General features: G+C 40.9%; 1 protein-coding gene across 3 annotated transcripts; it reads left to right on the forward strand.

Annotated features, from left to right (window-relative positions):
* syt16 (synaptotagmin XVI) lies at positions 1–25,996 on the forward strand. 3 transcript variants are annotated; one of them, XM_026340121.1, is made up of 7 exons: positions 1–124; positions 10,784–11,026; positions 15,655–15,885; positions 18,452–18,690; positions 21,360–21,821; positions 22,522–22,711; positions 22,809–25,996. In XM_026340121.1, exons 1-7 carry the CDS (start codon positions 112–114, stop codon positions 23,120–23,122), a joined length of 1,692 nt encoding a protein of 563 aa, XP_026195906.1. In that variant the 5' UTR covers positions 1–111; the 3' UTR covers positions 23,123–25,996. The 3 variants fall into 3 exon arrangements, with proteins under 3 accessions (XP_026195906.1, XP_026195908.1, XP_026195907.1); XM_026340123.1 differs by having other exon boundaries at positions 12–124; positions 10,853–11,026; XM_026340122.1 differs by lacking the exon at positions 1–124 and adding an exon at positions 4,255–4,440 and having other exon boundaries at positions 10,853–11,026.
* Positions 25,997–26,178: the final 182 nt, after the last annotated feature.

The following is a 26,178-nucleotide window of genomic DNA, read 5'->3' on the forward strand; positions in this document are numbered from 1 at the left end:
GGCTGCAGCTCTGCGGGTCTGGGAACGAGCGGCGGCGGGGATGCTGCTGCCTCTGCTCCGCCGATCAAACACTCGGTCCCGCCGTCACTCTGAAGGGAAACAGCCGCAGCCATGGCCTCGGACAGTAAGTACAGACATCTCTGCACCGTGTGAGCCTCTGATGGGGATTTTGTGGCCGTGTCGTTTCACAGTATTGACGCTGTTTTCAGGCGTTCGGGGTTTGGCAGACAGCGGAGGATGAGTAGGCCGATTCTGTCAATTCACTAAATAACACAGTTTCTCTTCATTACAGCCAGATTTAGGTGATTATCAGTCATCAGACTGAGAAATTCTAATGAGATTTGCTCAGTATTCCTGCAGGTATTTGTGGTGCTCACTGGAGAGTTGATAATTGCCTCATCATGGCCACTTCACATATCTCCTGCACCAAATTAGAACACATACCGGTGCAAAATTATTATCTAATAAAGATTTAAAAGCTGTGATTGAGTTTTTAATGCTTATCATTTGCATAATGTCTATAGATCCGTTATAAGCCCTTTATAAGGAAACTTTCTGGTTGCTAGATTCTGAGGATACTACAATAGACTGTTTGGTTACTTCCAAAAATTAAAATCACAATTCATTTATTTTTTGCTTGTTCACATTTATAACTGCACACTTGATAGAGACCATGTTGTAACAACATATCATTTAAACATGAGACACTGGTATATTTCTAAATATTTGTACTATTTTGCAGCAGATATCAATGGTCAGTCAAATTCTTACCAGTAAAAAGTCTGCAGTTCAAAATACTATCCAGGGTCATTAACAAGTTATTTCCAGTGAATTAAAAAGTTAAAAAGACAAACTGGTGTGCTGTTTACACAACCTGGCAACCTAAATATGACATCAATTCCTTTAAACATGTTAATAAATCATCCATAAACGTTTGTTAACTATTAAGAATTTGATCAATTAAAGCGTATTTACAAATCCTACCACCTCTTCCTGTCCAGAGTTTCTTTTGCAGTTCAGTGATTGTGGTCACTCCGTTTCCTTTTTGTGTTTTGTCCTTTACTACATGTGTTTGTTGTAATTATGATATAACAGACTTTATGTTGCTGTTGACAGTTTAGTTGTCAAATTATACATTGTTAAAACACATTTTTAGTGTTTAGTAATGTATGTAGGAATTATTAGGAGATACCTATCTGATAAATGCAGTCAGTAGTTAATTTGAAAATGATCATTTTACATATAAACATATTATTTGCAGTGCTTACTTACTGCATGGACAGTATGTGCTTAAAACAAGCTCCATCCTGACGATCCAGTTTCCTGACTTCTTCTTCATCAAGATGTATGACACAAGAAGTCCGGAAAAAATACATTTGCAAAAATACATTTGCAATAATGAACCAATAATTTTAAAGATAACATGAAAAAAGCAATGCTGACTCATTTATATATACATGTATTATATAAGCGATTTATTGCACTTCCACAAAACAAGAAATCATGCAATGCAGGTATCTATATAAAATTGAAATGTTTATTTTAAGACTCAATAGCTAGCATTAAATTACAAGATCCTTTTTTGCATGTTCCCCTCTTCTCAGTGGACATAAATCTGGAAATTGAGGTTTTACAATGTGCACAAAAGGGTTAGTTTTGAGTTTACAGGACTGAGAAAAGAGTGACTGATCTGAGCTTTGTTTATGTTTCTACCTGTGAAGATGTGAAGTGATGGAAGTCGACTGAAGTGTGCGTGTGGATTCTGTTTCATTCTGTCTGTCCCTGACAGGAAGCCAACACTAGCTGTCTGCAGGTATCAGGGTGATGTCAACACAAACAGTGCAGATGAATTAGTGACGGACTTTCAATTTCTGTCCTGTCACTGCTGAGAGTGGGAGTCTGTACGTAGTCTTTTGACTGATTTTTTTTTTGCATGATGCTGTTGCAAGGCGTGTGCAGGCTGTTATTACTGATTCCCCTCGACTTGTTTATGGACTCACCCTTCTCTTTAGATGTGTCAGGCTTGTGGAGGTTTAGTAATGGCCACACATACATAAATACTGAATAAAGTGTTATATTATGGTACTATCCACAATGAATATACTTTATTTAGGTTATTTGAGTGATGTTTTGGTTTTTGTTCTAGTGTTACAGCATTATTGCACAGTGATTGTTTCTGATCTTACATTGCCAGTTGACCGTCTTTTCAGAGTGATGGTGTGTCTGGTTGTTTAAACATAGTTGGTACAGGTTGTGTTCAGTAATTTGTCCCTTCATGTCCAGGACGTTGTGCAGTCCCTGAATAGTGGGTAAGTTGGCTGTCTGTTGTGGTCTAGTCTTTTCTTGAGCAGTTTAAGGAACAAATGAGACAGTGATGGATGTGCAGGGACCAGGCTTGATGATTGCAGATTGAAATGGATCTGCAGATTGAACTTCCTGAGCTACATCCTCTGCTGGACTTTTTTTAATGATTGTGTTGACATTGAGATGCCATTTAAGGTCCTGGGAGATTGTGAATCGCAGAAACCCAACAAGTCCTCCAACCTTAATGCCTAAATAGGGCGTCTGCCCCAACCCTCTCTTGGAATTTGAGTCTGGGGTTGGTGTTGTTTGTCCAACTCAGAAGGGGATTATTCCAAAGGTTTTGGGAATCTGGTAATTCTGTGGTACTAGTGGAAATAGTGGTGATAGGACAGATAACAGTTTCACCCATAATGAGTCACAATAAATAACAGAATGTCTTAATCTGGACAAAAGTTCTGAATGGATAGAAACTTTTATCTTCAATATCAGCAAACCATACGAAACCATTAGAAGAAGTAAATGCAAAGTTGACCTACAAGACAAATGTCATACTGAGTTGTTTATGGTTTCTATCACATGTGCACAACATGTTAAGCTGCTTCTGTCTCCGTGACGATAGTTGTACAGAGTAGATGCCAACAGCATCATAGAACTCCTCAGTGTGCTCCATTAAACAGTGTAAGATGCTGTCTCTGGTTATTGTGGCCTACTTACTGACTGCTTTAATGTCTAATTCATGGCTCTTTCCTCTCTGCTGCGACTCACGAGTAATTTTTATTGCTATTGTGTGTGTGTAATTAGCTGTAAAGGAAATTTAAACAACCTTGATAAGATGTTTGCTACTGTTCATTTGAGCTCTGGGGGCTTTTGATAGGCCTCTGCTGCTTTCAGTCCTGCTTGACAGGAAACCAGATTAATCTCAGTCACTGAAAGTCACTTTCACTTTTGTCGGCAGCTAATTAGAGTCGCATAAAGATTTCTCAGAGGAGTTAGCTAAAATTACAGAGGGTAAAGTCAATCATCCACAATTAAAGTGTCTTGCTGTTGTTGTTTTTGTGCCTGCTGTTCTTTTGTCTCTCCTCTTTCCACTCATCCCAACCGGTCGAGGCAGATGGCCGCCCACCCTGAGCCTGGTTCTACTGGAGGTTTCTTCCTCTCCACTCTCTCCTGGTGCTGCTCAGTGGGGTTGTTGGGTTTTCTATACGCTATATTCTAAACGTTGTAAAGTGCTTTGAGATGACCTCTGTTGGGATTTGGCGCTATACAAATAAAATTCAATTGAACTTAAACAGAGCTTTGTAACATCATCACAATCACATTGTGAAGTTAATTTGTTAGAAAACAGTTTTTACCGATCCTGCAGACAGGGTAACATGAATTGGTGTTTGTGTCCACCTGATTATTAAATCCTGTTTGAACTCTCTTTTATCTCCATTTATGTTGTGCACCAACTCCAGAAGGTGCTGTTTCGCTCTTGCTGATTGTTTAGTAGTACAAGGTCTCCAAAGTTTCACAGGTGAAGACATCGGCTTCTTTTTTGGTTTGTTCTGCATCGCTGTTAGAAAGTGTGGGCAAAAAATTAGCTGCTAATACGGAGTTACCATGTAGAGAAGTTTAGTGTTTGTATTTAGTGGGGTTCAGAAGTGTTGTTGTCATTGAACTGGACACTTGATATATTCTGTGATATTGTCACTGTTAGAAGGAGTCTCCAGTTTGCTGACACATAATAATGTCAACCTCACATTACAGTCTGGGATATATTTTATTTTAGCAGTTCTGTCCTTTGTTGTCTTATACTGCTGTGTATACCGGATCATGTTCTCCACCTTCGTCCATATTGTTGTGTCTTGTCGGTACTCAGGAAGTGACGGCTGCCTCGCCCAGTAGGAGGCAGGAAAGCTGTGCTGATTGATGGTTCACACAGGATTCAGAACAGCTCAGAGTGAAGAATCAGATTCATTTGAAAGGACAAAGTGAACAGAGGGGTGAAGAGTAAATATAGTTGTTCTGTGCACAGCTGTGAATTTCTGTTTGAGGAGAAAGAAAGGAGTAGAGAAGAAGGTGAAGGCATGTCCAGCGAAGGAGGAACCACTGAGCCTCAGCCGGCAGCAACAGACAGGTCTTCAAATGCAGTCTGTGAGCTTTGCGTTTTACTGACCTATTCTTGAAAACTAAAAAGTTCTTAGTCTAGTTCTTACTTACCTCTCCTCCTGTTTTTACTTTCTTCTGCTGTTATTCAGTGAGAGTTTCCCTTTCTGGTTTTGGTGGGATGATACAGAGACACTGACACTTCATTGTAATTGAGTCTTGATTGTTCAGCTTACTGACTGAGTGGCAGTTTATTTGGACAGTATTAACAACAACAAGCACTGTGTCCCAATCACTATTTACATTTAGTCATTTGTCAGAGGACGATATCTCATGGGACTTAAATTATTTAAGTATTAAATATTTTAGCTATTATTTATCCACAGTCCTTGTTCCATGCAAACATGTATTCAGATTTCAGCTAATAAGAGACTTCAGCTGTGGATTTAATCAGATCAGATTGACATTTTAGTTAAAGTCTTTGGTCTTAAAGTGCCTCTTTGTGTTTCTCTGTAAAGTGCAGATGAAGGATAAAAACAAAAAGAGGCTGGAGTCTGTTGCCTGTGTTGTGCAATTGTAATGCAGCCTCTCACCAGCAGATGGAGTGTTAAGATTAATGTTGTCAGGTTTGTTTTCTCGACATGGATCTAGAAAATGTTGATATTTCTGAATTAATGGATAAATATTCATAATGATTCTGACGTTTGTATGAATTCAATAGTCTCAACTTTCTTATTACCCCTTATACCAGGGGGTCATAGTTGGTGTTTTAGTGTAGAATCAAACCTACTGTACTCTCTGCTTTAACTGAAGTGGCAGCTTCAGATGGTGAAAGAGGATTACCATTTTGCATGAATTACAAAGATTTGTAGACGTTTAAACACTTACACTTAACTTTAACAAACACTCAGTGTCTAGATATAACCATAACAAGTTGGCACCCAGAAGTGGAGGCTGGTGTGTATACGTAGAAGATGAATGATCATATATTCAAACACAGCTGTATTAAAGTGAAATGTACCTTCATAGAAGAAATTTAATTGTTGATAAATCCTGCACATTAATAAACACTTTATAGTTTGTTATAAAGCCTTAGTAAATAATTGTGTAATGCTTACATAAATGCTAAATATGGAGACTGTAAAACATTCAGTGAGCAGCAGATGAGTCCGTTTTGATGCTCTGCTTTAAACACGGAGCTTCTCTTGAAGTGAAACCACTTTTGAGTCCTTGTTGTTTTTCTTCTTTTTTTATCATCTCTTCATCTCAACCCTGAGACGCTCTCATCCTCCCGGCCATTTAGGACAAACACACAGAGAGTGCCATGGTAACACGAGACCTTGTTACATGTGGGTGGGAAAAGGCACACTCATTATACCTTAATAAAGCCACTGGGCTGTTTCCAGGGAAACTATGATTTTCACGTGTTTGTGTGTGTTTGCCTTTCAGTCAGTGGGCTTGAGTCACACTGAAAACATTGATGTGCTGATGTTTCTGGGTTGATTTGACCTCCTGTCCAGGCAACAACAACAGATTGGCTGCTTCCGCGCTTAGTGCACAGAGGTCAGCGAACGTCACATCAGCTCTAGAGTTCAGGCTGGTTGTTAATAGAGATTGGCTTTATTCAGTCCTGTCAGAGTGGATATGAGCACGAGTTCTGCAGCCAAGACTGACCAAGCTCTTAATATTCAGTCATTTAAAAGCTCTGTTTGTGTGAAAAATACATTCACATCAGTAGCAACACTTGTTTCGTGATTTGAGCTAAGCTGACATTTAAAACAAGCATAAATGGAGGAAGCTAAAGGCAATAAAAGTTTAGTTTCTTAGCACTATCTGACCCTGTCTGAGTAGGCAGACGTCATTGTTTTGTAAAAGCTTTGTTTTTTTACACCCACAGTGTACAAGACGAACATTTTCAGATTTTTCTGTGGGAGTGAAAAACGCCTGGTTCAGTGAGCACGAAAGTCCAACACAGAGGCAAAAACAAGCTCCACATACAGCACTTACAGAACTTATTACTACCACTAAGACTACCGTAGGTTGAGGTGTGGTCCAGAGCCAAAACAGATCTGTGGGAGACCTGGACCCAAACCTGCCATTAATATTAATATTTTAGGAAAGGAAGGGAAGGTAAATGCAGGAAATGGAAGAACAGGCAGACAGATACGTTGACCCGAACTGAGGGAGAATACAACAACCCAGCCAGTTTGAATTTGACCTGTAAGTCTGACGCCTGTTGGGCAACGTTGGGCCTCAGTGAATGTGTCAACCAAGTTAGAACTGTGCATTCAGCACTGTTGGCACTAGTTGAACCCTCAATGGTGGCTTTTGAGTCATTTGATCCTGTTCAGGGGTAGGTACTGAGTTCTTTCCTACTCCCACTTGTTGGTTCAGATAAAAATCTAGCCCCTCATTGTGCCTCTTATATATTACATGCATTCAAGTCACAATGCTAACTCTCTGGTTATCCCAGGAGCAGTACATGTCTCGTCAAGTCATTTTTACAACATTCACCTAACATCCAAATGCATTTGGATGCTGATAGATACAGAGGCAAAAACACAGGAGTGTTGTGCCTGAAACTCTGAATAACATAAAAAATTATATTCCTCTGTATAATACATAAAACCAGCACTGATCATGATATCGTGTTTTCTACATGTTGCTCCACCCTTTCAGCTTTGACTGATGATGTTTTAATGTTATCTTATCTTCTTCTTCTGCAGCAGCACAACCAGCTTCTTATCTTAACCAGCTCCTTCAATCTACATAATGATGGTGGATGTAAACGTGCATTTTCTTGTAGCACTTTTGGACAGAAATCCACTTATATTGTGTGGGTCCAACACATAAGGCTGCAGTCCTGAAACTAATTTAATGAGTGACCTTAGAACAAAGTGAAAGAGACAGAGCGGCAGTTTCTTTTATACGTAACTAAAGAAGAAGAAAAACAGGGGTTGGTCCTCTTTAGGATCCCTCGTATCTCTCGTTAATGAGCTGTGACGTGGCCTTCGCCTCCACTACACTGTCTTCGTTTTTTTTTCCCCCTCTCCTAATATACACTCACATCAAAGTGTTCTCTCCTCTCGAGCTACTGGCTTCAAAGTCAGGGTGGAAATGTCAGCAGCTGCATAGTAATCAGGGGATAAAGATTCAGTATTCATACACACAACAAGCTTTCTGTCACAGATTAGGGTAAGCGTTCTCTTTAGCCTGATCTGATGCCTCTCGTTGACTTCTGAGCCACATCGCTTCCCTAATCCTTGTTTGTACATTAAATCGTTACAGTTAGCATTAACTACATTTGCAAGTTTTATCATTAAACTCCATTTGGGCTATTTTTATGTCCCTGATGGTACAATAATGGAATAAACCTTCCAGAAGTTATTTTAGATTTATCAAATGTAAGATGTAAGTGTGTGTGTGTGTGTGTGTGTGTGTGTGTGTGTGTGTGTGTGTGTGTGTGTGTGTGTGTGTGTTTGTGTGAGTGTGTGGGTACAAACAGCAGGTGCGAGGCCAGACTTTGACCCAGGGTTTCTTCCTGTCCATCTGGATACAGACAGTAGGAGGCTCTGAGTCTCCAACACTGGGCTCTGTGTCTGACCGTCGCAGCAGCTGAGAGAAAAACTCCACTTTACTGCAGCACCCAAACACACCGTCCCAACATTTACTGTTGCACTGTGGTCATTTCACCAGGGGATTTATTTTTGTCATAGCCACAGCCTTTTCTAATGTGTTTTAGTCTGATCTCTCATTCAGATGCTGAGGAACTAGTGTTCAATTAAAACTGTTGTCATGTTTTTAAAATGCACCAAGTGAAGACGTGTTAGTATCTTAGGATCAGGCAGCATCAGCAGTAATACAAACACTGTGGTGTGGCTTCGAAAATGCAAGTGAGAAACACTTTGTATTGGATTCAATACACTGGGATCCCCCAGGGGGAGGAGAGGGGCACATCCTGTCAAATGTCCGGTGACCTGTCCAGAGTTTACCCTGCCTTGTTCACCCCCTACATTTCTAAGGAGGAAAAGAGGTTAGGTGATGGATGGACTTTAGATGGATTTATCCTCTAGAAATCATCAGTTCTGCAGAGGAAGGGACTTCTGTCATTGTATGGGATGAAAGAGTAGGTAGTGTTTAGTAAAGTGAACACACTTTAAAACCCACCCACAGAGAGATGTCTGGAAGTGACATAAAATGTCACTTCCAGACATCTCTCTGTGGGTGTAAACAGCAGCTGAATATGAAAGTGGGTGAGTTAACAGTCACTAGGAGAAATGGTAACTGCAGCAGCACTCGCTTTAAAAACACTTTCTCCTATATGGACTAATTATATCATATGTTGTATGCGGTCATGCCATTAATGTTTACTGTCGGTTTTTCTTTTTGGGTGCTGGGTTTTATTAAATCACCAACAATTTGAAACACTAAACGCTAATGCACACTGAGTGCTTCTGAGGGCTTTTTGTGCATTTTAGTTTCCTTTTCTTTTCTGGATTTGAGACATTTTAAAATACAGACGTACAACCTGTACTTTCCCTGAACACCTTACAACACAGATGACGAACTCTCTCTGTTGTCCCTGAACACAGCACACTACTTTCAACACAGCGTAACTTTCTTAGTTCTTAGTGTACAACCTGTGCACATCACAGTGGTGCTTTTCAAGTTTCTCCTATTCTCCAGCGTAGGGTTATGTCTGATCACTGACACACATTGATCATAAAAAGCCGAATGTAATTGTACAACTGAGTTTAAATCATGTTCTTCTTATCTAACATGAACTTGAACATGACTTGTCTAAAAGTACTTCCTGACATTTATAATTAAATGATATGATGAGCTCATTTTAACAACTCTATTTCATAAACCTTCCTGAGCAGTATAATTAAAATGTGTACAACTCTGAATCTAACACATTACAGATGTGTGCAGTTGAAGCAATTTACAGCATCTTTCCAACAGGAACCAGCAGCTGTTGTTGCTCATTATTTTGCCTCAGCACACAAACACTGTTGCTTGGTGATGTGAGTGGATGTTTTCACTGCAGTAAATAATGTACATCTGTAAAGCGGTCGCAGGGTGAGAGGATTCCTAAAAATGACAGTAAATGAGAGAGACATCAGCATCAGGGTGGCAGAACAAAGGGTGGTGTTTAAAATAATGGAAACATGGTAGTACTATATCCTCTCTCACACACGTGCCTATGCTGTTGAATTCCTTTTTTGGTGTCAGCTCTCAGCAGGATGTCTCTTCGTCTCTGTTTGCTCCCATTGATTTACTTCTCTCCTCAGTGAAACGTTACCGTGGAAACAGGAGATGTCGGATCACCCCCCCACACACTGTGTCTTTCTATTCATCTGTATTGAAGGCGACTCAGCCGCCTCGTTGAGAGCAGAGTAGTACGCCTTGTATCACCTTATTTCTCCTCATTTCTCTCACCTCCACATCTTCTTCGCTCTCTCTGTTGTTTACATATCTGCTTCTTCTTCTTCTTTTCTTTTATTTTGGTCCAGATGCTTTCCTGCTTATTCTCTCTTTTGTTTTTTCTCATCTCTTTTATTATTTTGCTGCTTGATTTTTGCAGTACTCCATCATTTGTTATGTATGTATGTTACAATATTTGATATATTTTCTTACTTGTTTTTCTACAGACAAGAGGAATACTTGCATGTCCTGACAGTTTTTTACATGAAAATTTCAAAAAATTCAATTCAGAACTTTTTTGAAAGTCAAGTTTTTGCCTAAAGTTTTAGTTTTAATTTCACGATTTGGTTTGTCTGAATTCTCCTTCCGCTTGTTAACTGTCATGTAAGTCAGTCCCGTAACTGTAGTAAAGCTTGATTTGTGATTTAATCTGCACGTAGCATACGCCACAGGCTCTACTACGAATCCTGAAAAAAGTCTCCAGCAACATCTGTACATTGTGGAACAAAGTTATTATTAGGCCTCTACTTAAGTTAACTAACCTTAGCTAAAGCTAAATGCTTAGGCCTACCCGTTCAGAAGAAAACTTGCCAACTCTTTGTCCATCTTGGGCTTTATGTCGGCCAGCCTGTGGTGACCAGATGTTACTGTGCAAATATACAAACAGACACAGACGCTTTAAATGAGAGTTTACAGGCTGTAGCATTGTTGTCAGAGAAGCCAGTATTTCCACTGAGCATGTTACTTTAATCTCTGGTGACAGGAAACAGTCATTTTATCACTTCCTACAGTAAATATATTACATATTGTTCCTGGGTAAAGTGAAACCACTGCAGCTGTTTTTACACTAGCTTACAGGTAACTCAAATACTAAAGTGTCACTCATTCTGTCTGTTTGTATCATATGTACCATGCGTACTGTGTGTGTGTGTGCGTGCGTGTGTGTGCGCGTGTATGTTTCCAGGTTGCCTGTTTGTGTGGTCTGATCAGTGTGTCATTGTGTGTCCCCTCTCCCTCTCCCTCCTCCTGCCAGTCACCCCAGAGGCCATCGGCTTCCTGTCGGCAGTGGGTGTGTTCATCGTGGCGTTGGCCGTTCTCTTCCTCTTCATCAACAAGAAGCTGTGTTTCTCACGTGTTGGGGGACTGCCCTGTCTGGAGCAACATGGCCGCCGGAAGCAGGGGCGTCTGGGAATCCGCCAAGGACTCGGTGAGCGTCCTCATAAGTTACTAGCTGACATCATGCATGTGAATTACAACTGTCAGCTGCTGGTAGGAGTAAACGTGGAAGGACTGTGACATAATAGCAGCAAAACGTTGTAGATAGGAGTTAGGTAGTTAGTTAGTTAGATCCCCGCTGGGTACGACACCTCATCCTGACAGGTTGTTCTGCTGAAGTTAGCACAAACTGTCACACTGGCCACTCTTTTAATGCCTCACTGGTGTAAACAAAAGCTTTCTATGTTTGAGAAATACAGATATACTCAAATCAAATGTCACAGTATTAAATCATTAATGCTAAAATATTCTGTCTTCAGTGACAGAGTAACCACAGGCTCACCTTAGTAAAACACTCATCTACTGCTGCATTATATCATGTGTAGGTTGTTTTTGAATGAAAAATGCATTTTGTTGTTCAGGTTCTCTCAGTTCTCTTCTTGGACAGATGCAATTACAAGTCTTTGATGAGTGTTTTTGAGAACTTCACAGTTGACTTGAACTTCAAGTAACACATTCACAAATTGCCATAATAATCAGTAATGAATCACACTTGGTCTCCCCACCATATTGCCCTGGGAAACCCTGCCAGGGTTTCACACACCCCTCCAACCACGTTAAACTAGTAACTCTAAGAGGGTCTTCATTTTAACAACCAATAAAACCAAACAGTGATTCCATTCACCGAGCAGCTTTTATGATTTTTGTTTTTTTGCACGGTCTCCAGCTTTGATTTTGATCCAAGCTTAACGGCACCAAACCTGGCAAACTAAATGTGTCGATCTGCCGTCTTGGAGCTTTTATTCAGATCACATTCCCTTCATGAACAAATTGCATTGTCTTAATTCAGGAATCTTTACTCCGTCTCTGTTCTTAGCTGTTTTCACAGGACAAAAGTGCCTCTAAAACCACAGACTGTTGTTTTTTTACATTGCTGTTGAGAGACATGGGAAACTAACTAAATGTATTAGTATGTCAACTGTGGAGCTGCTTCCAGTAATGCTAACCATGTCCTGATTCTAGCTTTTTTCAATCAACATATTTTTTCTGTGTAGTTTTAATTTCTTCAAGTGAGCAGCGTTGCTTTCTAGTCAAAGTTTAGCTCTTATATAACCTGAAAAATCTCAGGCAGCGTATGTGCCTCCTATATGCGTTATGACTGCAATTAAACTGTTCGGTAATACAGAGAGAGGACGTGGGTGAGTTTGTATTTGTACAGTGGTTCCTGTGGGCGAGTTTGTATGTATGACAGAAAGAGTTGAGTGAGTCAGACACACGCTGCCACAAAGCTCTGCAGCAGCTCATAATAAAACATGAACAAGTTAAACCTTGAAGAAGAATTCAACAAAGAAAAAACAAGTGCATTGAATAGGAACAGAAAGAAAAGGACACTTAGCAGATAGTGTTAACCTCTTCTCTCTTTCCGTCATCCAGTGAAACTCTGTCTTTCCTCCCACTTGACAAACAAACGCCTGCAAACACCCAGAGTAAAGGTTACTACATTTTAACTACATGTTAATTTAAAGGACCTCACTGGTGTTTTTCATGTTTCCATTTTTGAACTGTGAAACTGTGTCGTATGGTATTTTCATTAATACATATCTATATATATATATATATATATATATATATATATATATATATATATATATATATATATATATATATATGAACTCTGAAGATGCTTGTTGGTGGATTTCGTTACCTTTATTTTTTATGTCTCTGGTCTTTATAAAGTACAGTTAGTCAACCACCGAAACCAACAAGCCCATTTCTCTAAATGTTAACTGCTTTTAATCCTATGAAACCTTTAAGCCGAGTATCACTTCAGTGTTTGACTAAACTTTGTCAGTAATGCCAACACTGTTAAAGTGAGAGTTTCCTCCATGTGGTCTAAAGGGGGTAAATCCTGCCACTAATTCACTTCTTACTGAAAACATGTGTGTCAAATATAACTCATAGATCAAAAAACTGATGATGCAAATGGTCCACAGAAGTAAACAGATCATTTGTCATATTTTACTGGCTTTTGAGTTAGATTTGAAGTAATAGCCATTATTCCCACCAGCGGGATCGAATCCAGGTGGAGACTGTGAGTGAAACACTAAACAAACACTGAGCTGGTTTGTTGGCTTCTCACCTGCAGCAGGTGGAGCCTCTGGTATTTCCAGTTGGTTTCCTGAACAAATAACACATCCTGTTTGGATCTCTTCATGATATTGCCAAATTAAAATCCTCTGGAGTGTCACAGAACAAGGTAGGAACTCTTACTGTCTGTCAGACCCTATGTGAAAGTGCAGTTTGAACCTGGAAAGTGTAGGCCTGATTTTCAATGTTGTGTTTGTACAAAGATCTGTGAAAGCTGATATGTTACTTTTATTATATTTGTGTTTCTTTACTCACATGTATGATGCACAAGGATAAATCTTTCACCTTTACTGTGGTTATTTGGAGACCTGGTGTCTAAAATGTCTATATATTCAGGAACTTAGCTAAACATTTTCATCTTAGGAAGATATGAACAATTAAAATGGTGTTTATGAAACCCAGCAGTCAAAATAACGTCTCAAAGATGACACCTGTTTTACTTTAGCACATCTAATTCAATTAAAATTTCAATATAGGACATAATATATGTATTTTCTACCTTCAATAAAGGACCACTGTCTTTGTGTCCTTTTCAGCAAGTTTCAGCAGAATATCCAATTGAACACAGATGTTTATTGTTAAGCAGTTACTTCAGTTCAGTATTCAAATGTCTCACTTGTGTATGTTGTTGGGTTGATTTGAAAAACTTAAGAATACAAATTTGTGCTAAATGATTCATCTACTGACCTTTTCTCTATGTCAGAATATTGTGAAATCTGCCTGAATAGTTTCTGAGATCCCAAGGTTACAAAAATGATCATGTAGGACACGGAAAACCTCCTAATACTCACATTTCAGAAACTCTACCAGCACATGTTGCACTGCCAGCAACGACCAAAACAATCATTCACTTAATAAAGTAGCTGCAGTTCCTACTGCAGGTTTTCTGTCAGTTAACAAAGTTTTAACAGAAATGCATCAGCAGCTTCTGAAAAAAGGCTTATGTAAAGACAACATGACTTATTATTTAAACAGAACCAGCTATGCACAAAATACAGTAACCTAAAGGTTAGGGGTGTAACAATTCTGGAAATCCATAGATTATAGGTCATCTGTGTTGCAAAATATGAACCGAAACACCTCACAGCACAGTTGACCTATATTCTAGTTCTTTCTTTACTGCCCCTGAACGCAACGTACCAGACCTGCAGCTGACAGGCACAATGGAACTGATGGATAACGACATTTATGTCCTCTTATGAGAAGAAACACCAGATTTCCAGGATATTGTATCGAAGATGTGGGCGTCAGGGATCTGATGTTAATGTGCAGAAGATTCCACTGCAAGAGAAGTCAGATGTCTGGAACAACACAACAGTTTCGGTGTCAGTTTCAGAGCTCTTAAACCCATATGAGAGACTGATGAAAGGAAAGACTAGGTATAAAACTACATAAACACGTAAATACTACTAATCTAAACAATACATGAATGTGCACTTAATATGTTATTAACATTATATTTTATTTTGAATCTGTGTGTAGTGGGTATTTGTGTGTGTACTTTAAAGTTGCACATTATTTCTGAGCCACATTTCTCCACGCTGAGAGCTTCTGTCTGTGAATAGATTTAGAAGACAGAAGTTAACAGACCAATCAGTCTTCGCACGCCCACTCAGCGAGCAGCTTCCTGCTCTCTAAGTAACCATGGCGATTGCTCAGGTAGAGACGGTGACCTGCACTTTAGAGAGGGGAGGGATGATCACACCACCCCTCATTCAGCTGTTGCCGTCCAATTTTGGTCAAATTATGATGTGAGGGGAGTGACCCACAGCCGTAACACTTACAATCAGGCAGTGAGAGAGAAAGAGAGAGCTCCACTCGATGAGCGCTCTCTCATTGTTTATTTTAGAAGCTTCACGTGTCATAGAAGAAGCAGTTAATTTCTTACCAGTCAGCTCTAAATGGCTTTAATGTTCTGTACCCGTGAGCTGGTTGGTGGTGTCATCACCCATTATTCCTCAGACAGCTGCTGTGAGATGCAAAATTCTCTTGGTACTACACGATCTCCACAGTGCACTGTGCAATCCCAGCTGATTTAATCACAATGAACAAAGTAATGTTCCTATCTAGCAAAATTTTCATCAGGCATAAACACATAGCAAAGGGAACAAACATAGATACAAACGGATATGTAGAAATATGTAGAAAAATAGAGTTGTATATCATCTGCATAGAGATGTAATTTCATGTCATTTATGTGTCTCCACTTATTTGCGCTTTTCCTTCGGTTTTCTTTCATTCACACAACATTATATCCAGCATCAAGCAATCAATTATAATTTGTAATTCAGCCTAAAGGTGATCAAGACAAATTAAGAAGTTAGATAGACCAGCTCGTGATGATCTTCCTTAAAATTCTCTTTTTTAATTTCTGCTTCACTCCTTTATTCACTTTTCCTCATTTACCCCTGATCTCTCCCAGCTTTTCCTATTTGTCACCTCCTTGGTTTCCCTGTGTTTATTTCCTTCCAGTGAACAGTTACGGTGACGATGACGACGGCAGCAGCAGCTCCTCCAACAGTGAAGTCGAGATCTTGAAACAGTTTGAAATCTCTGTATCGCGGTCGCAGAGTTTCCGCACAGCAGCCGCTAGCGGAGGCGAACAGCAGTCCCACCACACTCAACTGGCACTGAGTCGACGTCACAAGTTCACCCGACTGTCAGACCAGGAGGAGGGCAGCACTGAGCCGTCCGACTGTGAAGGTTTTTATCACTTTTAACTCTATATTCTCTGAGTTTACCTTTTGGATGGATCTGTTGTAGACAGTGTTGTTAATGAGCTGCCTTATGGAAATATTAAATGTTTAATATTATTTAGTGTGACACTGACTCACATACAGGTTCCAATAGTGTCCAGCTAATTTTCTTCTAATATGGAACAGTTTATAAAGGAAATGGAAAAAGTGTTAGTTGCTACAGATATTGAATGAAAGCTGGGAGAGCAGTCGCCTATGATCATCAGGGTGAGTGAGTGAGTGAGTTCCATTTTTTTTACTATATTCAGGTTTTGAGGGAAAAAGGTATTTTATTAGTAGAAAAGTGAAATAAGTCTTTATCACTGTTCATCTGGGTTTCCTGGAAAGACTGGCAAATATTCTTAAATAGAAATGGAATATTGCTCAGGCAAAATTGGTCTTAAGTGCTATGAGTGCTTGGGTAAACGTCCATAGCTGCATCTAACACAAAACCAGCAAGATACTGCACTAATCCATTCAATTATAAATGAGGCAAAAAGGTTGAAATACCAAATTTAGTACAGATTAGAGGCTGTGAAAGGCTCAGGGAGACTCAGTATGATGGGGCCACTGTGACAGGACGAGTGTGGACAAGGACACTTGTTTTGTGTGTTTAAGACCAGACGAAGGAAGATGAGAAAGTATCAAACAAAGCCAAGTTTTCTTTTGCTTTTAATGTGACATTTCCATTTAAACTACTGTATTTTCAATGGGATTAACTTGTTTGTTGTTGGGTTCTCAGTTGTAGGCTTGTTTAGAAATTCATTAAAAAGACTTCCAGATAACTCCCATTTATTTTTCCATGTCAGCCATTTACAGTCACATTTGAACTTATTCAGCATATTGCAGATAAATAAATATTACACATACTGTATGTTGCCAAAGGTTGAGCTAATTCCTGAAATTTCCTTCCTAAAAACCGTGATTAATAATAATCTCAACATCCAGCAAAACATAATCTGGATTATCATTTCAGACTCACTCATGCAACACTGTCGCTATGTGTTGGTGACGTTTTCCCACACAAGTCAAATCACATTCTCACACACATTTACATGGACTCTGTAGACATGAAGCAGAACACTTCCACCTGTGTAAAGGTACTGACCCGGCTCCACACTACCACTTTACAGATTTGGTTTACTGTCGTAGATTCATTTCTGGGTGTAGCTATATATGAGAAACCTCTAAAAGGCCAATGCACAGCAGCAAACAGCAGACAGGCAGAGTTAGACATCAGCTGGTGAACACAGTGGATCACCCAGATATTCCCATCAGGATGTGGAAGAAACCAAAAACAGTGAAAATGAATATTGGACTGAATTCATTAGTTGGACACAAACATGGCTCCTAATGAATGATCATGTTGCTACGTGACTGCTGGATGTGAAAAAAACTGTTTGCTACCAAATTCACCATATTACATGAAAAGGTGAAGACTTGTCTGGAGGTTTGATCCTTCTTCTACTTTATTTAATGAGCAGCTGCTCGTTGGTGGGTGGTGACATGTTTTGGTTGGGGTCAGTCTGTTTCAACTGGTTTTTATTTATGTATCTTTAACCAACATGTGAGAGGTGCAGTGACCTAACCCACAAACAAGGTAACACACACACACACATACAGGCTGGTGAGTCACCTCAGCCCATTGCCATGGTGATCACTACCCAGCCTTTGATATAATAGTCAGAACGACCTTAATAATGATGAATTGGAGATAATTGCTATTGATTGTTCTGAGGTACAGCCTGTTCTATAAAGCCAAGGTTTACACAGTATCTCCTCTGTTGACACAGCAGCCGCAAAGAACCACTTAGAAAGCTTCTTTTAAATCTCAAGACAACCCTGTCCAAGCTCAAAGCCACAACTGCTGTTAATGTGATAGTTTGATGTGTTAATGGTTCTCTTCTGCTACACACAGGCAGTAAACAGATCAGCTCACAGCTTTCCACTGATTTTCTATGCCGTCTTGCACCATCTGAAATTCTCTTGGCTCTATTATTACTACAAACCTTTACTCTTATGCTATGTCTACAATGAGCCGGATGTTAGCAGAGGTTTGGTTTTTCAGGGACAGGACAATGTTTAGTCACACACCTTGCTCATGAACACATTGTTGTATAACAGTCGACTGAGAATCTCTGATAAAACTCAAATAAAAATTCTGATATACAGTTTTTTTTGCATTATGATCTTTTAACTGAGGATTTTTTAATGGAAAATGCAAAATAGATGGTGTGCTTTGTGCAGCTCAGTAATTTAGATGCTACATTACCTCCACCCAGAGGGCAGCTTGTTTGTTTCCTGAGAGGCACAATCCAGGGCTAAAAATACCAATATGATAAATTGATTTCACATGTTAGACAGTAAGAGGACACAGTTTAGTGGTCTTTTAGTGAAAAAAGAGAAGATGAACACAGGAGGATGATGGGACTAAATCGTTGCTCACTTATGCACTTTCCTTACACCCACAGATTTAAAAGCACCAACAGAGGGCCTAATGCTGACTTTCCTACCTTGTTGCCTTCCTCCTGCAGAAATGGAGGCTCAGAGCCAGCAGGGATTCCAGGACCCGCTTTCTGCAGCGGTAGAGGAGAGCGAGAGGGCGTCTGTATGCTCTCTGGGCAACCCCCCTGTGGTCGAGGCGTCCGGTGTTAGGGACAGCCCCACGCCCAGCATGAACCGACAGGCAGCAGACAGCAGCGAAGACGCAGAGAAGGCCGTGGATCAGGACAAAAATGACGGCACAGACAGCGCCTCCACACTGAGCCCTGAGGTACCAGAGCCCGACATGTAGTATACATGTGTATACAGTCACTGGCCACTTTATTAGGTACCCCTGTACAATCTCAGTTTTTAAGTTTAAAAAGGTGATAATTCTACTATGTGTTTATTATTAAGACAATAGTGGGGGGTGGAGTTGGAGTTCAATATAATAACAATACAGAATGTTTTGGTCCCTATTTTCATAAATGAGAGGCTAAAACATAGGAAACAGAAAATAATACACCTAAACATGTTGAGAAAAATCCTGTGAACTACATTTCACACTGTTCTAATCAGTCACCATAAAATGAAAATAAATAATGAAACACAGCAGGGACGTAGGGGGGTCAGTGAGCTGACCTCAGCCCTGCTGTTATCCATCATTCTTGGCAGAGGTATCATCTTCACTCAGCTGTGAGAGGATTATCACTCTGCCATGTTATCCTCTCAGGTTCATTTGGGAAGAAACAAACCAAACGCATCTCTCTCGGGCTTCGAGGTTTCCTTCACTCTGCACTGTGCTGTGTTGGGTAACAAACAGAAGCTCATGAATAATAATCAGCATGTGTAAACAAAGTATGTAGACGTTTATGACTGTGTGCATGTTTTTGTGAGCATTTCTAGCTGAATCTGGGTTTGTGTGTGTGTGTGTGTGTTTCTGTGTATTTTTGTTTTAGTGCTTTGTGTATTTAAAGGTTTTCATGTATGTGTATGTGTTTCTCAGTTAGTGTGTTGGTATTTTTTTTGTGCACGTAGGAGAGCAGGAATGTAGACTCTAACAACCTCCCAGTCGCCAAATCACACTTTGAAATTGGGAGCAATCTGTGCAGTAAACACCTCCCACACACACACACACACACATACCTGACATCTAGAAACACTTCATAAATAACAAATGAGGTTGGATCAGTGGAGCTGCAGAAAACCAGGGAGAGTCATGTTGTAGCAGTTTATTCATCCAGTTACATAACAACAACACTGCTAATTCCCCAGCTAGTACTCTTTCTAATAATAATATCTCTACTCCGATTACTGCAAGTACTACTTGTTATAGTACAACCATTAAGCTGAAGCCTCTTTTACGCTGCCTTCAAGGCGGCATTTTGGAGGTGATGGTGGTTGTTGTTGACCCCCTATTGTATCGGCACATCTAGACCCAGGTCTTTGTCTGTGTTTAGATAATGTGTTGTTTCTGAGACCCGGCCCCTGGGGTTCTTTGTCTGGGGAGACTCTCCCACATAAACTGGAGGGAATTAATGTGTGTTTTTTTACACTAACATCAAACATCATCTCTTGCGCAAAGTGGTGTGATGTCAGCTGTTATGTGGGCGCTGCACCAGATCATTGTGGTGAAGCCAAAGCTCTTGTTTCTCTATCTTATCTTAAAGACTTCATAGTTCCATATTTGACCTGTTGTATATCTGTGTTCTGCAGGAGAAATCAACCTGGAGAAATCAGGTTTCTCCAACCTGCCAATTACAGAATCTTTTCATTTCACTTTGTTTTACCGCTCATATAAGCAGTCACGTCACTGCTGTTACTTTTAACTATACCCAGGATTACTGCTTCCTAAATAACACATAATCCTGCATAACAAAGTACTGCTCACTGCTTCCTCTACTGCCTGTTCACCTAGATAAGAAATGTGGTGAACATTCACAGATCCTGCTCATGTAAGTTATCAGGTGAGCGGTTATTTTGGTGCTCTCCCGTTGTTCATGTGTTAACCTCCTGACCTGCACGTTCAATAGACTTCAGCAGCGGCTCTGTGATTATCTTATCACCTCTGTGGTTGCCATGTCGACGCCGACACTCAGCCCTTCTCTGTCAACACTCGACACAATTGGTGTTGTGTTTGCTGTTCGTACGTGGAGCTGAGATTGGCTGCAGAGTGAGTGGGTGGAGGAGGAGGAGGTGGAGGAGTGGGTTCCATTCTGCTTTGTGACAGGATTTCTGCTCAGTTTCTTTCAGTGAACATTGAAAATAGATTCGTTGCATTCATTAAGATTGACTAACAGAAAACTTGAAAATCACCTGAGAGACCAACAAACACGTGACTGACTGACACCAGAATGATGATTTCTTCTTCTGATTTGCTTTTCCAGGCTTTAGCTGCAGTTGACTTGTTGTTTGGGGGGTCACCCTCCTCCTCCTTCAGAGATGAGCTTGTATGGTTTGGATCAGCAGAGCTTTTCCTCCTCCACACTTTAGCCTTTCCATTATATTGGTAGAAGTTAATCCTGGTGTCACTAGTCCATAACATAGTCTTTGTTGCAGAATCTTTGAGTCTTGTTTCTTGAGGCTCAGAGGTTTGTTTCTCTGATTCTTCTGCTGTTTAGAAGTTTGCATCTTGTGCTGTGGTCTCTGTATTTCTCTTCATGAAGTCCTCTTCAGATGGTGAATGGTGATTCTTTCCCTGACAAAGCTTCTATCATTAGCCGTTTTGTTTTAGTTGACTCATGTGTTCTGTGTACGTTGCTTAGTACGCCAGTGGTTTATTTCTTTTTTTCAGGACATAGAAAATTGTATTTTACAGCGACAATATCAGAAAATGCTAGAAAGCACCAGCTTTGTTAAACGTAGAGGAGATGCAGTGGTCAGTGATTCTCTGGAATCTTGTTTAGCACAACAAACAACAGCTTCGTAACATAACTTGTTTTTTTCTCTTTATCTTCTCAGCAAGAGCAGCTTCCAGTCGGTGAGGTCTCATCTCAGCCAGTCACCTCTTCCCCTCGAACACCCATCTCCAAATGTGGAGACCTAGTCCTCTCACTGGAGTACCATCCAGACACGGAGAAGGTGCTGGTCTCTGTCATTGCAGCTCGGGACATCCCCGACAAGGCTCGCAGCGGGATGGACTCTTGGCAGGTGCACATGGTCCTGCTGCCCTCCAAGAAACAACGCCACAAGACGTCAGTACAGAAAGGGGCTCTGCCGCACTTCAACGAGACGTTTCGCTTTTCGCGTCTGGAACCGTCCGATCTGCAGATGTCGGCCATCAGGTTCAGGTTGTACGCCCTCGGGGGAAGGATGTCCCGTGAGAGGATGATGGGGGAGAAAGTGCTGCGTCTAAGAGGGCTCGACCCGGATGGCGGCACGATGGAGACAACGCTGGTTCTGGAGCCTCGTAGTAATCTCAAGGTTTGTTCATTCATTTTAAGATGTGAGTATTTCAGCGATGTTTGTGCAGAGAGGCAGATTTGTTTTATGGTGAGTTGAGTGAGAAGATCGCTGTTTTCTCACAGGGACCGGGTCCCGGCCAAGTTAATTCTAATTAGTAATAAACAGAAAGATATCTAGATTTGTTGTGAGATAATAAGGTGCAGTATTATGTTGAGTACAAATAAAAAATGATGCACAATGATTCAGTAATAATAAAGTCAGTAAGCATCAAGGGACCTGGGTCTATTTGTTGGAGGCTTTAAGTTAAGTAGGTCGTCCACTAATCACGGGGTTAAAGCTCTCAGGATTGTCCTGTCAACATATCAACTGTCTTTGATCAAAACACTGAACCTCAAGTTACTCCAGAGTTTGGGATGTATAACGTGAAACATGTCAGACACCAGCAGATGGAACATGAAAGGTTTCAGCCTGGGTCGTCCTGAGGTGTGAGGTGGAGGTACTGAGGGGGTGAGGAGTTGGTCAGTAGGTGGAATTAATTAGCTTCCCATGTAGCAGCTCCTTAAGCGGTTTAGATAAATCAATAACGTATTTGTTAAGTCATTATTATGATTAAAATGGATGTGTGGGTTTTATTAGATCAGCATTGTTTGAATCTCTCTCCAACACTGACACGAAGCTACAGTCAGAACAAACCCTCCTCACTGTGTTTATTCCTCAGAGTGTTGACTCCCAGTTGAGTTTGTCAGCTGTGTCTCAGAGCGACAGCGCCTCGTCCACTCAGTCTCTGACCCACGGCGGCGTCCCCGAGCTGCTGGTGGGTCTGTCCTACAACGCCACAACTGGCCGTATGTCTGTGGAGCTCATCAAGGGCAGCCACTTCAGAAACCTGGCCATCAACAGGCCACCAGGTCCGCAGTGAGAGACATACAGTACACTGTACTCATGCATCCTTGTTATTGTGTATGTCGGCCGACCTGACACTCTGTCCTCTGTGTTCTTGTTCAGACACCTACGGTCGGCTGACTCTGCTGAACTCTGTCGGTCAGGAGATCTCTCGGTGCAAGACGTCAGTGCGTCGTGGTCAACCCAACCCCATCTACAAGGAGACCTTCGTCTTCCAGGTCGCACTGTTCCAGCTGTCGGACGTCACACTGCTCATCTCCATCTACAACCGCCGCAGCATGAAGCGCAAGGAGATGGTGGGCTGGGTCGCTCTGGGTCAGAACAGCAGCGGTGAGGAGGAGCAGCTCCACTGGCAGGACATGAAGGAGAGTCGAGGACAACAGGTCTGCCGCTGGCATGTCCTGCTGGAGGCATAGCGCCGCCCGACTGACAGAATTTAGTTTCTTTTTAAGGTGGGGGAGTTTGTTTCTCAGTTAGAAAGCTGGAAAGACACTTTTATTTGATCTGCGAACAGGAAGACACACATCACTATCATCACATCTGTCCACACCTGGAACAACATCAGAGTGGTTGTTTTGTACTGACACAAAGAACAAATTCATCTGCTCCTGGAGGCTGATGGACGATCCAACTAAGAGGTTTCCTTGTTGAATCAAGAAAGAATTTAGTAAATAGATTAAACGTTCAGCACAGTTACGTGACAAACAGATTCAGGATCTACTGATGTTTACACATATGAAAGTAAAGGTTTCTTCACAACAGGACAGAGACATGATGGCGGTTTCTAGCGTTCTGTTTTCTCTTCCTCCTCCTGAAGATGTTTTTGGAAAGCCTCCATGCCTCTGTCCTCTTGTTTGTTGTCATGTAAACTAAAAGGATTTGTGCATTTGTACAAGTTCCATCCATCACAAACAGGAGCGGAGAATTAGTTCTTTCTGCTGCAGTTTTGTTTTTCTAGTAAAATGCTGTGTTAGAAAGTACATGCAAATTAGAAGTGTGTGTGAGTGTGTGTGTTTGTGACTTGTTATTTCTAAATCTAGCTGGTCTTTTCATTAGCTGACGAATCGATGAGGATGCAAACAGAACTGCACAGAACTCGGCTCGGTGCAGGTGTGTTAGACTAATCTAAGCAGAAAGAAGCAGCGACCTGGAAATCGAATGGTCAAAGACTCGCTGTTTGTAATCAAGCATAGACCTGCTTCAATAGACATTTTTATATGTTAATAAGATCAGTGCGTGTTATCAGCAGGTACAATACAACTAAAACCATTAATAGATAGAAAGCAGTTTATTTCTGCACGTGTAACATGACAGACACATTCTAGATAATCAAGTGAATCCAGTGGTGACACATTCTCATCTTCTATCACAGAAACAGAACATGTGACTCAGCGTCAGTCTTTCCATGTAAACCCTGAATTTAATTTAAATGTTATCAAATTCATTACATGATGTTAATATTAGAGGATTTATGCTTGTTTCAGCAGTTTTCTCTGTACAGATCTGTTGTTCTCATCCGTTTTCCTGTCCGCATGTTAATGGATTAGCTGTAGCTCAGAGCTCCAGGAACAGCGATGGTCTGCGAGTCCCATCACTGGCTCCGTGGTAGAAGCTGGATTTGAAAACGGTGGTGATGATGTATTCGTGTGATGTAGTGAGAACAGAGTAAAGGAAGAGTCATCAGAGGGGCATTGAAGATAAGTGGAGGAGGAAGGCGCCTCATTCATATTCACTCATACTCTCTTGGCACTTGAGCTACTACAGGCAGGAAGACCAGCAGCTGGAGACTCTTAACCCCGTTGGGATGAGACCTCCTCCCCCCTTCGACATCATCCACCCTCAGTGATGTTATTTGGCCTCAGTTCCTTCATGGGGCAAAGCTCATTTCAACACCCATCAACGCTGAGCTGAAAAGCAGCTTTAAACGTCTCACTGAAGCTGTTAACAACATGCAATGAATTACTCTGGAAATGTGTGCGTAACCCCCCCCCCCACACACACACACACCACCACCACCACCACACTCTCTCTCTCTCTGTGGTAATTGGTAGTTACGGCTGCAGAGTTGTACAGTGTGATGACGGTAATGCTGCTGCTAATGCTCATCCTCTTCCCGTCGGAGCATCAATGAGTCATAAGGCAGCGGTTCAGCCCGGAGGGGGGATTAAATGTGTTTGTGTAGACAGATTCTGCAGCGCCGAGACCCTGAGGGGCTCACACACCGAGAGAGGAGCTTTGTTTATCTGAGCATTCACATTTCTTCGAGCAGGTGACGAAGAAAACGCTTTAAAACTGTGATCGGAAGCAGGAAATTACTCAAGAATCCAAGTTTAATGGGAACAAAGAATGACAGTTACACAAACTAGGTGAGGTCTCATGATCTGTAGTGACTTTAGTCTCCACTTCAACACATTAGACGTGTACAGATGCAATATCCACTATATCTCCATAAACAGAACTATTGAAGAACCACCTGTGTGTGTGTGTGTGTGTGTGTGTGTGTGTGTGTGTGTGATCTCACACCATAAGGAACACAACTAGTTTTCATAACCATCAAACTTCACCCTCTCATCACCGTGTAGTCGTCACATCGTGTACAATCATCCACCGCTGTACGTCACTAACACCTCTCTCTATTTTGAATTGAATGATTTCTTATGTTCAAACTGATTCAGGGAAGCTTCTAACAGTGAAACTAGAGATGAGTTGAGATCAGATGTGAGTGCGAATCGTGACATGATCTGTATTTACTGCATGTTAAGCTGTTGCACAGAGTGTAACATCTATTCTATAGTTTTTTTAAACTAGTAAATGTTAGATGTTCTTACATATTTCCCAGGATTTCTATGGTAGTTACACATCTGCATGCTGAGTTCGCGACCCCAGGTTGTTCTACAGATGTGCGACAATCCGATTGTGCTGCAGATTGTAAACCTGTTGTAATATTCTGATGAAGTGCCTGTAACATTTTGAGATGAGACATATCCACCCTGACGAGGAGAGGACGACGTGTGCATGAAGCCTTCTAGTTGTTTCCTGTGAATGCTGCCGTAGGACCACATGCATGGAAGGTGTATTCCTAGTGTCAAGGCCTGGACCAGGGCTGGAGTCCAGGTCCAGAACAGGTTCAGTCATGGTTAAATCCAGAAAAGAACTAAAATCAGTGCATATAACAAACAAGACTGAATGTTCTTATTACTGATACTAATTGAATAAAGATCATTTAGTCGTTTTTCTCTGTTTACATAATTGAGCAAAATGTCCTTCAATTAAATGACTTGATTCAATTAGTCAGTGTTTCAGCTTCTGATTATTATTTTAATAACAACACATTAAAGCAATTTAAGAGAATGTGTTGCTTCTCTTCTAATGAGCGTTCTTCTCTCTATTTCTAATTCAGTGGCCTCATCTGAATCAATGTTGGTCAATGTTTAATCATTCAGTGATTTTAGGAGCTTTAACCTAAAACTAC

This window comes from Anabas testudineus, chromosome 22 (genome assembly GCF_900324465.2).
Source record: "Anabas testudineus chromosome 22, fAnaTes1.2, whole genome shotgun sequence".
In the NCBI taxonomy this organism is placed as follows: Eukaryota; Metazoa; Chordata; class Actinopteri; order Anabantiformes; family Anabantidae; genus Anabas; species Anabas testudineus.